The sequence below is a fragment of the Vicugna pacos genome, chromosome 22 (assembly GCF_048564905.1).
Source record: "Vicugna pacos chromosome 22, VicPac4, whole genome shotgun sequence".
NCBI classification, from domain to species: Eukaryota; Metazoa; Chordata; class Mammalia; order Artiodactyla; family Camelidae; genus Vicugna; species Vicugna pacos.
In genome coordinates this window covers 26,549,562-26,564,608 of record NC_133008.1, presented here as the reverse complement: position 1 = coordinate 26,564,608, position 15,047 = coordinate 26,549,562, and the positions used below count along the sequence as shown (strand labels likewise).

General features: G+C 49.9%; 1 protein-coding gene across 13 annotated transcripts in view; it reads right to left on the bottom strand.

The window, feature by feature from the left end:
• The window catches only part of SMARCA4 (SWI/SNF related BAF chromatin remodeling complex subunit ATPase 4), an 80,659-nt gene extending 65,973 nt beyond the window's left edge, over positions 1-14,686 (bottom strand). For 4 of the 13 annotated variants that reach the window (XM_072947725.1, XM_072947726.1, XM_072947727.1 and 1 more), the window contains exons 1-2: positions 14,422-14,618; positions 845-1,097 (exon numbers count right to left, since the gene is read on the bottom strand). In XM_072947725.1, coding sequence (XP_072803826.1) covers positions 845-1,066 — 222 coding nt within the window. In that variant the 5' untranslated portion in view covers positions 1,067-1,097; positions 14,422-14,618. Of the gene's footprint in view, positions 1-844; positions 1,098-14,421 lie in introns of all 13 variants that reach the window. The other 9 variants (XM_072947722.1, XM_072947720.1, XM_072947723.1 and 6 more) reach the window with 7 other exon arrangements.
• Positions 14,687-15,047: the final 361 nt, after the last annotated feature.

Genomic DNA, 15,047 nt, shown 5'->3' with positions numbered 1-15,047 from the left:
GGGACCATACTGGAGAAGAAACTGGCCTAAATGAGCGGGGTTGAGGCACCAACAGCTTCCCACGAGGGAGGTGACAAGACAGATGTGGTACCAAAGTTGACAGAAATATATGGGAAATGAGTTGGGGGGTCACCTCACTGTGCTGGAGGCCACTGAGGTGGCACATGCCTGAGGTGTTGTGAGGGTGGGAGGGATGGGATGGCTCTGCCACCAACTCGCTGAATGACCATCTCTCTGAGACCTTACTTCCTCGTCTGCAAAATGGGCACAATACCCACCTACACCTGATGCGTTGGGAGAGGGGGACTCAGTAAAATGGGGTACAAACACACAGACTGCCCTTGTAGGGAGGTCAGAGGGGTTAGCAGAGGCCCCTTCCCCCCCAGGCCACACCACTCACATTTTCTACCATGACAGCCTCCTGTGGCCCCTGATGCTTGGAAATGTCACCTTTTCTTCTAGCTGAGGATACCTAAGAGGGTATTTCCTCATTTCCTCCAACCACTTCCCAGAAACACAAGAAAGAGGAAAGCTAGTTGTGTTAAAAGCAGGTTTTCCATCTCACTGGCAAAAGCACCCTGTTCAGCGCAGGTAGTGCTCGAAGTCAGGATCCAGTGGGGTTAAAGGGCACCCACTGCTGTGCCTCGTGAATCACCCAGGCAAGCTGAGCAGCCCGAGGGGAGGAAACCATGGGCCATAAGCCATCTATTAGGATTCAAACATTTTCACTCATTAACGTGAGAGACAGGGTGGGACAGCTGCCAATGCGCTGCCCGCTGCTCACCCTCCGGTCTCTAATCGCAGGGACTCAGTGGCTCGGGGCAGTGGGCCCAGGGATCCCTACCTTGTGCATCTGGTGCATGTTGTCCTGAGGGTACCCTCCAGGCCCCTGGGTCGGGATGGGGTGTCCTGCTGAGGGAGGCCCCGGGCTGGGCCCCATCATGCTGTGGGCGGAGCCAGGTGAGGGACCAGGGCTAGGGCCCAACATGGCTCCTGGGGAGGGGCCCGGGCCTGGAGAAGGGCCTGGCCGAGGAGTTCCACCCAGGGGTGGGTCTGGAGTGGACATCTTCACGGGAGCCGCGGACAGTGGTCTCCTGCTGGAAAAAAGTCCCGGTCAGTGTGGGGGTCGTGGCCGTTGGCGGGACAAGTCAGAACGGGTCAAGGAGGATCATAAACAGTCATGTCAGAGCACACATCTGACAGGGAGCTGGCGCCTTTGACACGCACCCAGTCCTCTCCCCTCCATTCTTCTCCAAGGAGGTGATACACCAGGCATCCAAAATTGGATCCAAGTCCCCCAAGGAAGGGGTGGGACTCAGGAGGTGGAGGCACAGACTTGCCAACAGGTGACAGTGCCTGACTTCCCTGGTATCTTTTTGACTGTAACAGAGGGAAGTCTCAAGGTAGTGCTGGCACACCCTTCACACCACTCTGATGCTTGCTCATCTTCCTATTTTAGAAAAAAGAAGAGCGTGACTAAGGCTCAAAGCCTCTGCCAGCAATAGCATCTGACTGGACCTTCATAAATTCAACTAAAACAAACATTCATGGCAAGTAACGCTGGTTTCCACTTAAGGCAGTGAGATCAAGTTTCCCTGAAAATAAGTGAATTTGGGTGGAGGGTATAGCTCAGTGGCAGAGCACATGCTTAGCAGGCACGAGGTCCTGGGTTCATTCCCTACTACTGAGGTGGGAAGCCCCATAAAAAGACTGGCAGGACCCCAAGGCAGGGCCACTACTCTCCTGTCAGCACCATCTGGTTCCCAGAGGCTCTATCTCACTTTTTGCCTCTGAAATGGCTTACTTACCCCTAAAACTCTATTGGTTCCCTGAGTTCACTCCTGGTTGGTTATTTCCTTCACTCCTGATTGGTCCATTTCCCTAACTCCTGATTGGTCCACTTGTAGTACTTCATTTGCATGGAGCTCACTCCTGATTGGTTATTTCTCTCCTTCCTGATTGGCCCATTTCTACAAAGCTTGTTCTTAATTAGTCAACTTTTGTTATACCTTATTTCCATATGATGTTGCAGTGTAAACTGGTAGCCTAAAAAAGCCTGTGTAAACTTACAGATGGGGTGCAGAGCTTGGAGTGTCAACTCCTCTGGGCCCGCTGGCGTAATAAACCTAAGTTCTCTAACTCTCTGAGTGCTGCTTGGTCTCTTGCTGGGATCCAGGTTGCTGTCACAGCTGAGCTGTAACACCGAGCTATAACAATGAGCTGTAACACGTTTTTCTGCAACACTACCTCCATTAAAAATAAAGAAAGAAAGAAATAAACCTAGTTACTCCCCAAATAAAACAAATTTAAAAATTTTAAGTATTAAAAAAAAGAAAAAAAAGAAAAAAGAAAAGTATTTAAAAGTAGGCTCATTTAAAGAGAAGTATTACAGAACCTATGGCACTCTGATACCAAACATTTCACAAGTGATACTCAAGAGTCTAAAGTTTAATGAATATTGCTGTAAACTAAAAATTGATACCCAGAACTATGACTCAGAACCTCCACAAGGTCCGAAAATCAGCTAAATAAAATCTAATGATGTTGATAAATTATGCTTGCTATGAATGGCCAGGGAGTCGATAAATGTTACCAATGCTTTCACAGCAGTATTATATACATTAGCCAAGATACAGAAGCAACCTAAGTGTCCAATAGATGAATGGATAAAGGTGGGGGGGATGGAATATTACTCATCCATAAAAAGAATTAAATTTTGCCATTTGCAACAACACGGACGGACCTGGAGAGTATTATGCTTAATGAAATAAGTCAGAAAAAGATAAACGTTATCACTTATATAGAGAACTTAAAAAAATAAAACAAATGAATATAAAAAAAGAAACAGACTCACAGATGGAACAAGCTAGTGGTTACCAGTGGGGAGAAGAGAGGAGGGGCAAGATAGGAGTAGAGGATCAGGAGGTACTACTAAGTATAAAATATATACATAAAATGTATAAAAAGTATAAATCTACTAGGTATTAAATGAATAAGCAACAAGGATATATTGCACAGCACAGGGAATACAGCCAATATTTTACAGTAACTTTAATTGGATTATAATCTATAAAAATGTTTGAATCACAATATCGATCACCTGAAACTAATATTTTAAATCAACTATACCTCAATTAAAAAGAAAATGTTACTGACTCAGCTCTGTGTAAACATTCACACGATCTGCTACAGAAACAGGATACTGTTTGATCCCGAGCCGCCGCCTAGTCTCTGCCCTGTGACATCTCCTTTGCTAAAATGCTGATCCTGGAGTTCGAAATCTCTGGTCCAGGGGTCTGTCTACAGGGAGGACGCATCAGCAGTCACACTTTCCGAGGGGGAAGCCGAGGGACATGGACAAGGCTGCGGCTGGGTCAAGGGCAATGGCTCCTTGGGGCTCCCCTCTGGCCCACAGAGCACGGCTCTCAAGTTGGAAGGGGGTCAATGGTCCTGCACCTCCTTAAGGAACCTGCGGCATCTGGCAGCTCATGGTTTCTTTCTCACCTGGAGGTCTCCACTACAAGTTGAGCCAACTGAAACTGACAGCAAAATAAAATCCATGCCACCTCCCAATCTAAAGGCAGACATGTCTGCATGCCTCCGGAATGACAGCTCCTCTCGAGGGAGTTTATGTTCAGCATTAGCCCTTCACTGTTCTTCCCTTCAAAGTGCACTGTACCTCCAGGAATTAACTGCCTCCTCTCACAGCAGTGCCAGCATCATCAGCGACAGAGCAGATCACCAGACACTGGAGGGCATCGAAAAAGATCTGTGTGCCGGAATACGGCAACATCCACTTTTCAGAAGCAAGGAATTTCACAACACACTTTTAGAATGGCATCTGTTCAGAAGCTGCCACCTCAGAAGGGTCAGGCTAGCAGGTAAGTGCTCGGAGCCACCATCAGCAAACTCATTTCTGGACTGAACGCCCAGACACACATGGGGAACAATAGTAAAGGAGACCCCAAAAGTGCAAAATTGTGTCAAGGCAAAACCATTCCGAGAGGCAAAGCAGGGAAAGTTCCATCAGAAGTCCCATCCGTGATGCTGGTGCTGTTTGTGGACAGCGTAGCAGTGGAAAGAACAGAAAACCGGAAGCAGGCAGCGGTTCTCGGTGTAGTACTGAGGAGGGGCATTTTGTTTATTTACTTGCCCTGAGTTCTGGCACACCTAAAGTGCCCTGATCCCAGGTATACAGCTGGATGAATCCAGGATCAGACATAGCACTTCCAAAATTCCAGAAGGGGGAGAGGGCCCCTTCCCAGACAAGACGACCCTCCCAGGCAGAACCCCTGCTCTGGCTCTACTGCTGCAGGTTAGTTTCACCTGGTATTGAACTCGGTCTGATAGAGGGTCACACAGTTTACGTCTGTGCATCATTAGGTCCAGGAGGGACATCCGCACTGTTGGGATAGCTATCAACTCTCTACTCGTCCATTCTCCTGTTCATAGATGCGATGCTACCAGGTCTTGGTTAGCACAAACAAAGCTGCTGTAAACAATGTCATTTGATGGACGTGGGTGCTCATTTTCCTTGTGTATCCAGGAGAGGAAGTGTTGGTCATACGGGAGGTGTAAATTTAGCTTGGTGGATATCAACAGCTTTTCAAGTGAGGACTACAATCGCACACTCTGCTCTCCCTGCAGCAGTCGGGGTGAATGTTCCAGTTCCTCTAAATCAACACCAACACTTCGTACTGTCAGTTTTTAAAATTTGTGGCCGTTCTGGTAAGTGTATAATCATATCTTATTACGGTTTTAATTTGCATTTCCCTTGTGACCAGCAGTGCTGAGCGCCTGTCCACATGCTTACTGGCCATTGAGAGCTCCACTTCTGTACAGGCTCTATGTTTTCACTAACATCTTACTGGGGAAATGTGGTTGCCATTACTGTCTCCCACTGATGTAGAGTTTTTAATGACGTCCAATGTATCAAGTTTGTTCTTTTATGGTTAATGATTTTGAGGTCTTGTTTAAGAAATCTTTGTCTACTTGTGACAAAGAGCAATAATATATTTGGTGTCTGCCCTCGGTTCCTGACAGAGCTCCTAAAACCCTCATGATTTCCTAAGTGACAGGGGTGATAAGAACGTCTTACACAGAGCTCCAAAATCCCCACGTGAGACATTCCTGAGCCATAGGGGTCTATTTTGTTCTAATAGACTAGGTAGGCTCCTGGATGGCTTCAGGATGGGAGGTGGTCGCAAGAAAGACAAAGCCATGGTTAGAAACTTAGAACCTTCGGCCCCATCCCCACCCCATCCTCCAGGGAGGGAAGAGGGGCTGGAAATTGAGTTAATCAACCATGCTTTTGTGATAAAGCACCAAAAATCTCTAAACTACAGCGTTGAGGAGAGCTTCTGGGTTGGTGAACATATCCACATGCCAGGAGGGTGGTGTACCCCAGCTTAATGGGGACAGAAGCTCCTGCTCTCGAGACCCTTCCAGACCTCACCCTATGTATCTCTTCTGCTATTCACCTGTATCCTTTATAAACTGGTAAACATAAGACATAACCAAATGGCTCCTTGAGTTTTTTGAGTTGTTAGAGGAAATTATTAAACCTGAGGAGGGAGTCATGGGAACCCTCACTGGTGAGCAAGCTGGATAGAAGTGTGGATAACCTGGGGGCCCACTGCTTGCAACTGGCATCTGAAGTGAGGGGCAGCCTTGTGGGCTTGGGCCCTTAACCTGTGAGGTCTGCACTAACTCTGGGTATTTATCATCAGAATTGAATTGAACTGCAGGACACCCAGTGATGTCCACAGAAACTTGGAGAACTGCTTCGTGTGGAAAACTCACATGTTTGGTGTCAGAAGTGTTGTGAAAAGAGGAATCAGGTCAAGGTCATGGAGACAGAGAAAGAGAAGGCATATTTTAAAATCCAGGGGGACTGTGACTTGCCCCCACCTTCTAGTACTTTATAACTACTGAGGACATACCAGTCACGAAGAAACCACAGGGAGGGAAGATCCGTTCAGAGAGGGGAGGGAAAGGAGTGGGCCCATTTGGTAATAAGCATTTATTTCCTCACTGAGGCTGCACCACCACCCTACAAGGAAGAGCCATCACACAGAGGGGTCCCTGAGGCTCACAGGCCATACAGCAGGTCAGTGAAGGAGCTGGTGTCACAAGGCCAAGGCCACAGTACAGCCTGGACTCTGAGCATGGACTCTGCCATCTGCCAACCACACGATGCTGGACTCCCTGAGCCTGTTTCCTCCTCTGCAGGCTGGAGCTGAGACCAGCCCCTCCCCAGGGGTCGCCGGCTGCACCACACAAGGTACCACATGCAAGGCACACAGCAGCAAGCACGAACACACTGCTGGTGACATCAAGGCCCTCCTCGGATACAGAGCAGCCACTAACTGCTTGTCACCACTGTCCTGTCACACAGGTTAAGTCCTTCGATCCCCCTTCCCTCATACAGAGATGAGTAAACTGAGCCACGTGTTAAGTAACCACTCTGGAGAATTTGCTTCCAAAACAGCCTCCCTGCAGGACAAATCTCAGTTATTGCTCCCAGCCTGCAGCGCTCAGGACAAGCGGCTCGCTTCCCCCTGAGGAATTAGGGGCTGCACAAGGCAGCTTTGCTGACCTGGAGGAACAGCAGCTGCCTGAAGGCCACACAGTCTCGGTGCAAATGAGGACCAGCTGTCAAAAGTGATGACATGGTCCAGCCTGACAATCAAGGGGCAGGATTTGGGCTGCTGCAAACTCTCCCTTGCCCTCACGCTTCCCCTGGATGAAGGTGGTGTTCTTAGCCATCATCAAGCTCCTTTCAGCCAGCTAACCCTTCCTGAGGGGCGCGGGGGGGCCTGGCCCTGCTGAGCCAGAGAGGGTGTGAGACAGGGTTCCAACATGCTGCCACCCACGGGGGCTGGACAAGCCTGGCCAGGAATTTCAGAAGAGTTGCAATCTGAGAATAATGTACACCCCTTCCCTTCCTATACAGGAAACTAAAGATATGGCATTTTCAGCAAATTCCTTGGGTCACTGAGGTCAGCCTTAAGGCTACTTCAAAGGGTTTCAGGTGGCTTCCTGGTGCTGCCTGGACTCCTGCAACAAGCCCCTGACAAGTCACTTGGTGTAGCCTGGAAAATGTAGGGCGACCCTGCACCACACAGAAATCCACCTCAAGCCAGACACACATCTCAGACCTACGCAGGTGAGAAAAGCAAAAGACAAAGGGGTGTGGGGGCCAAAATGGCAAAGCCACCAGCACACGCATCTGGGACCTTATTGAGACGCATGTGGCCCGGGGGGGGGGGGGGCAGATGTCTCTGGGGGCTCCACGTGGAGATTCCAGGCAGGGAGCCCAAAGGAATGTGATTGAAACTAAAAGTACTTAAGGGCAAGAACCAAAAAGCTGAAAACTAAGACGTTCAGGAGGCTGTGAGATGAAAACAGACTCCAGGATTCCTGGAGTCAGAGTGTCTGTGAGGAGCTCAGCCAGGTCACCTCGGAATCTCCGAGAAGCCCCTCCACAGCCAAACAATCAGAACCGCCCACAGTCCACGCTGCAAAAGTCAGAGAGCATACTTAAAAATGAACGCGGCAGCTATGTGCACATGTTCATGGAGGATGATCCAAAATGAAACAGGGGAAGAAGGTATTGTCACAGTTAGGTGTGCCTGGCCTGAGATCCACTTTGCTAACAACAATAATATCCACATGCTAATCCAAGCCTAGAAGTGAGACCAAAGAAAACACGCACCAAACTGCCGTTGGCAGCGGCCAGCGGCTCTCTCTGGAGGCGTGTGATGGGGAACTTGCACTTTCCACATCATGGATTTCTGGAGCTTTTTGTATGTGTGTGTTTGTTTTAACCATTTATTACTGTTGTAAACAGATTTTTTAAAACATTTTTTAAGGAAAAAAACAAGCCTAGGTCAGAAAAAATACCTGGGAAATAAACACCCAGAAAAGATGCCCAGGAAGTGCCTTTGTGGAAATAAAATGGGATGAAAGGATTTGAGGACTGTGTTATTTTCCATCCACTTTCAACTTCACCAAAATCACTACGTCAACATTTAAATGCGGAACTAAACTGCTTGAAAAGGATTGCAGTGGCTGGGCCACTGCGGCAGGACAAGATCAGGACCCTCTGACATCTGCCTGCTGAGATTATGTGTTGGTTGGTTTTTTTTTTTTTTTTAAATCGCCTAAAACCCAGCACTATATTTAAGTTTGGCCCCAGGATATCTGCTATTTTGTTTTTCGGGCTTGGAAAAAAATCTGTTTTGAAGACACATTTTAGCAGCAGATGTACTGCAATCAAGTCATGACCTGGTGCTCAGATGGTTCAAGGCAGCTGGGCAGGGTGGCTTCGGCAAAGCCAGCCCCATTTGTCACATTGAAAATACAGAATAAGATCCCCTCCCAAATCTACAACTGAAAAAACTCTCCCCACCTGATCTGATGGCGGGGAGTGCGCTAGTCCTGGAACCTGCAAGGACAGATGGGACAGGGCACCCATGGTTTGAGGGACTGAGCTTCCCAAAGCCGGATGTTCTGTGACACTTTCCTTGCGATATAATTAAGTAACAAAATCTTGCCCTACATTTAAAAGAGAACATTTCAGAAACTAAAAAACCATGTCACAATGATAAATTACAATGTCTTCTCAGTTCTACCTAAGAGATAGACAGGCCAAATTGTTACCAAGTATTATTTTTAGCACTGGGAATTCTGTATCATTTTATTCATTGGAATCCCCCCCACACACACCCTTTTAAAATTTTTCATTCACTTGAAAGCCACTGAAGAGCACTTCTTTGTCTACAACATGGCAGAAGACACGAAGAGAACCAGGCCAGTCTTCTGTCCTCAGGGAGTTCAAGCTCTAATCCAGCACGGAGATAGTGTCCACTCCCAAGAATACAAACCCTAGCCTAGCTACACAGGTGTTTTTCAAACTCTCTTAACCATGACCCAGAGTCCAATGTGACTGAGCACAAACATGCATCAAGTAACCATAACTAGTTTTACGGTTCTGTCCTGACCCTGCTCCCCGTAAAACCCAGGTAGATGCTCTTCCTTTTCTCTGTTGAGCCTGGCCAAGCCCCCCTGGACAGATGTCATGACCCATCACTGGGTCTGTCGTGGTGCCTGCTATACACTCAACACTGACCATGATGTGTGACCCACGGAGAGGGCAGGAGAGAAGGCCCCCACGACAGGGACACACAAATGCAAGAGTGGCCAAGAGGAGGTGGGGAGGCGTGGCACCTACAGCTGCTGAGTGTCACTCATGTCAGGCCCTCCAGCCCCCCAAATACCAACTGAGAACCAACCCTGTGCTGAACAGGGTTCCAGGCACTGGGCATCCAGCAGAGAACAAAGTCCCTACCTGATGGGATTGACATCTGAGTGACAGAAACAAGCATACAAATAAATGTGACACAGTGTCACGAACTGGGTGGAAGTGCTATGAATAGTCAAGCAAGGTTAACAGTCAAGCTGATGGGAAGTGCTCTTTCAACCACGGTGGCCAGGGATGGTCTCAAAGACAGGGACACATCTAAGCAGAGACCTGAAGTGAAATGGGAGCCAGTGGCTATGGATAGGCAGAAGGACCTGCAAGTGCAAAGGTCCCAGGGTAGGACCCTGAAGGAACAGAGCAGGAGAGAGAGGTGTGGCAGCAGATGAGGTCAGAGCTGAGTGGAGAGGGCAGAGCACAGGCCTTGAGGGCAGTGATAAGGAAGGAGGACTCTTACTTGAAGTGCAATGGGAAACCACTGTTATGTTCTGGGCAAGGCAGTGACATGATCTGATGATGGCTTTAGAAGATTTCTCTGGACAGACTGATGAAACGGCTGTGAGGATGAGAGAATGAGAAGGGACAAGGCTGACCAAAGTGACCAGCAGGGCCTCAGCTAGCACATGCTGCTTTAAATATAAAAGCTGTCCCTTCCTTGGAGCTGACTAGCCCCAGAACCAGGCTTAGCAAAGCCCAGCCAGGCTGGATTTCAGCCCCAACTCACATCTCCTTGGTTCAGCACTGGCGACCAGAGGGTCCAACTGGGGACTATGGGAGGAACAGGGGGTTTAATGCTCAGATAGGTTAAGTTGTTTGCCCAAAGTCACGTGGGGAAGGCAGCACTGCCTCAAGTCCGTCCGACTCTAATGCCTGAGTAACTGATTTAGGCTGAGAATCAGAATCAGAAGACACAGGAGGAGGAGGGCCTGGAAGAGGGCGGAAGTACAGACAAAGAGAAGCACTCCAAAGGCAGGAGCCTCCAGGGGGTGTTCCGAGGAGGCGGGCAAGGGCGCTGAGCGAGCCAGCAGGCCAGGCTGTGATCAGATGTGCACTTGGTGTCAACAGGGCCAGATACAGCTGCCAAGGCACATCCAGGGGCCCCCGTGCTTCAGCGTTGCCATTAGGACAATGAGACCACCCACTGGACCACTTTACTGGGCCTTTCAGGACAACTCTGGGTGGTACACATCAAACATTGCCCCCTCAAGTCTCCCACTGTAACAGGTGAGGCAGTAACTGCCTTGGGGCCACCTGCTTCCTGAACCAGCAGGGTGTGACCTGCCAGCGAAAGGAGAACTTAAACTACCCCAAGGAGCCATTTTAAAGCCTATCACTACTAAAAATGGGGCCCGCGCTCCTTCATCACACACCTGCGGCTGGTGAACTTCACACTGAGCAAAACTCAGACTGTTCCCAGGGACAAGTGTCCATATACCAAAATGAAGACATGGCCCTTCAGCGAAGGAACGGAATCCCAAAACCAGTCTGGGTTTCCAGGAAGGGGCTGGGGCAGGTTTACACCACGCTACCAGTTTTCTAAAGAAAGAAAGCCTCTTCTCTACAGGAACTGGAGGGAAACGATACATTCCTTCCCTTCCCTCTTCCCTATGAACTCTGACCTCCCGAGAAACCCAGCTACACCTGGTGCTTCCTTCAAAGACCCTTCCCAAACATGAAGATGAGTAGAGGACGAATTTCTCAGGCCCGTCACACTCATATCCAGAAAAATTCACATCAGCAGCGTGCAGCTAACAGCAAACTCCAGGAGATAACTGGTCACCCCAGTGAGCCTGACACCACTAACGGGTGACACCAGTAATGACAGCAATGACAGCCCCAACTTGGCCTCAACTCAATTCTGACACGTTCACCCTCAGACGTTTCCCTCCAATGTTCCTGCAGTTACCTCCCATTTATAGTATGTTCTGCACGTCCTGTTTAGTTTTTTTTTTAAACTGTGATTCTCTCTTCAGTGTTCCAATCAATGTTACAAGTTATGAGGAAATAGGTGAAATGGAAAACGAACATCAATGATGCTTTTCAAAACCCATGCCACAAAGCACACTTCCCTCTTTCCAAACCCGTATGGTGAAACTGCAAAGCATACAATTTTAAAATGATGGACAACGTGGAGGCGCTGACTCCTCAGCTACCACTTTGAAAACATACAGAACTACTACAATGGGGCAAAAATATATTCTGTATCTCAACCCGCCAGGACATTGGAGAGATCTTGATAAATGACAACAGCTACAAATTGTTCAGCTCTCGGCGCCAGGCATTGTCCTCTGGCATTTTGTTGGTGTTTGGTCCTTCCAACAATCCTATAATTTGGGTACTATTACTGTCCCCCTTTGCAGATAAGGAGACAGATAAAAACGAATGAGAACAGGGCCCCCATCTCCTTGTTCCTGGCTGAGCCCCCAGCAGCAGCTGGCTCATGGCAGGCGCTCAATGCACGCTTCTTCACTACATGAATGGGGAATGCATGGTTGGCCTACTTCTTGCACAACTCCAGGGGGCGCCATTCACATTATGTTCTGTCTATGGTGGATGTGAATGGGCCCCTCTGTGCCACGGCAGTGCTGATGACCGAGGCCAGAATTGGCTGCCATGTCAGAGGACTTAAAAGGAGCTAGGCACTGTCACTCCCATTTCTTTGAGGCACAAGGAGGGAAAAGTGGCAAAGCCAGGAGCCAGACCTGAACGTTTGACTGGAGAGCTCCTGGCGAAATCCCTTGGACCTCAGTCTCTCCATCAGCAGAAAGCTGTACTCACCATTCACGGAAAACACCTAGTCCTCCCGCCTCTGCCACACGTGATAAACACCTAGGATGTACAGCTGGTCGAAGGTTACCTGCCAATGTTTCGAGGACCCACACAGAGTGGTAAAGGTATATACATAAATATGTGTTTATGTTGGAGTGCTTTTCATGGACAGAAAGCTTGGAGACCACTCCATTGCCCTACATTAAAGCTCTGATGAGATCACCCCATCACCTCCTGGCTCAAAAACCTGCAAGATCAACATCTCCAGAAGGGTTGGACACAATATGATTTTAGGTGGCGTGCAGAGGAACGCTTATCATTTTCATAATCATCTATGTGTTGACTTAAAAGAAAATTTTACATCTATATATATCTATACCCAGCACATTAAACTTGGGGTTTCTGGGATATAGAATGACTCTAAGTTATATTCTCAGTTTTTGAAATGGTTAACTTGCATATATATACACATACAAAACATAAAAAATACTAACACCAACAAACTGAGAGCTCATTACATGCCAGGCTCTGCAGTGGGCTTCCACCTCCCAAGCTACCTTTTCAACCCTCACAACAACCCTTTGAGGTGGTATCATTGTCATAGCTGTTTCACAAGTAAGGGGACCTACTGGAAAGTGTGTTGCTCCAAGTCAAACCAGGATTTAGAGCTGGGTGTGAATCCAGGAGGACTGATTCCAGAACTAGCCCTCCATACTACCACCCTATATTAACCACCACCCCACCCCCTCATTCTTGGGGGGAAGGTAGTTTGGGAAACAACAAAGTTAAAAAATAAAAACCAACAGCAGCGACTAACATTGCCTACAAGTAAGCCACCCTCACTCAGTCCTGTGCCAAGCACTTCATGCATCCTCCCCAGTACCCTCCTCATTCATCCACAAAGGTTCGCCAACAGCCTACTATGTGCAGTGGCCCAGGATACACAGATTAGGTAGACACATCCTGCTTCGATGGCCCAGAATAGATGTGTAATTACAAACTAGGGTAACTGCTACACAAGAAAGAATCAAGGCAATGTGCGAGTGTAGCAGAGGGGAGAAATGACTGGTCCCAGGTGGTCAAATGCAACCTCGACAAGCCCTCAATTCTGAGTAAAAGCCCCCTCTTCCATGCAGCCTTCCTGATCTCTGGCTCCCAGCACTCACTTCCCAGCACATCCATCCACTGTGTTCCTCTAACACAATTTACCACCTGTCCCCCTACATGACAGGAGAAGCTCCTCAGGGCATCCAACCTCCAACCATCTAACACCCAGTAGGGACTCAACAAATATTTGTTGAACAATAAAGGAGACTGGACCGAACAACAACAGTGCTTCCCACTAGCTAGGAACCATTTTACAGGCTTTCACCAACTCCATTTGTGGCATTTTCCCCATTTCACAAATGAGGAAACCAAGAAGTTCAGAGAGATTAAGCTACTTGCCTATGGTCACACAGCTAAGCGACTGACAACGCGAGGACTCAAACTCCAATCCAGTCTGTCAATTAAAAGTGAAAACTTGTTCCAAATTCCTAGGAAGCGGCTCTTAACGCTTTTTCCCTACTTTCCTCAAGGACTCACTAGGCGGAAAAAAAAAATCAAGACTGATGTCTTCAAGACTGGCACAAAACACCCTCTCCTGAAAGATCCACGTTTTAAATAAAAGCCTTAATCTAGAAAATCAATTGGGAGGAAGAGAAAAGGATACAAAACTAAAACAATGCTTTCAACAGCAAATAGCTCCCCCGTCCTTACCCACTTAATGCCGACCCCTCGCTTCAGGGCAAACATTCTGAAGTCAATACTTGCAAGGGACTGGGAGTTATTTACCTTTCCTTGAAAATCTAAAATGAAGTGATTTTTTTAAAATAAAATTTTAGGTCGGCTAACCCAAGGGGGCTGCTAATGGTCGTGTCCAGGCGACGCTGGACACATCTGGGGTTTTTCCTATGAAGCCGCGACCGCAACCAAGCCGAAAGGCAACATTCGAGTCGAACCCGTTACAACGTAGCTAGAAAAGTCCGGACGCCTGGCTATTGTTGCAGCCGCGGCAGAGACCTCGAGGGGGGCCGGGCTCAAGGCCCGCCGACGGGGCGACGAGCTTTGTCCCACGACCCCAACGAGAGCGCGCGCGGGGGGCGCGCGGCCTCCACGCGGCCCGGGCTCCCACCCGGTCGGCCCGGGGATACTGTAGCCGCTGCGGCCTCGCTGCACTATGGCCTTCCCCGCGCGCGCGGTGCCGGCCAGGCTTCTTGACCCTCAGGCGCCGCCGTACCCCGGCCCCGCTCCAGGCGCCGGCGGCCCCCTCCCCCCTCGGCGCCCCGGCTCCATTCAAACCGTCTTCCCAAGCCCCGCGCCACGCTCCCCCCGCGACCCGCGTTCCTTACCGGGAGTCGCCGGCGCTGTAGCCTTCCCGGCGCCGCCCCCGCCCCTCCGCGCGGGGCCGGGGGCAGAATGGGAGTCTCGCTTCTCCTCACGAAACAAAGAAGTCGCCGCCGCCGCCGCCGCCGAGCGAGGGTAAGCCTCGTGCGCGCGCCCGCCCGCTTCGGCCGCCCCCCCACGCCGCCCGCGCCCCCGCTGCGCGCGCACTCGTCACCTCCCCTCCCCCCACCACGGACAGTTTCTCCCGTTTCCGCCGCCTGCCTGCCTCATGCGCGTACCCGCCCGCCCTTCCGCTCCTAGCGCGCGTGCGCGCCCGTCCTGTGGTGGGTGGGGGAGGTGGGTGTGGCCAGAGGGAGCTAGCGCGCCCGACGCCCCTCCCCACTCCGTGCGGGACGGTCCTGCGCCTGCGCCTGGGGGCCTTCGTCCTCCGCACGCAGCCCGTCTCAACGCCGCCGAGCATGCGCAGAGCTGACGCCACTGCGGCGGTGTTGAGGTGGTGGTTGTGGTGGCGGCGGGAGGTTGGGGGATGGGATAAGATGGGGTTGTGGCGGGGTCTGCGGGGAAGGGGTGGCCGATGGGCCCTAAGACTTGGAAGTAAGGACCCAAGACCGTGCGTGAGGGCAGGAGGTGA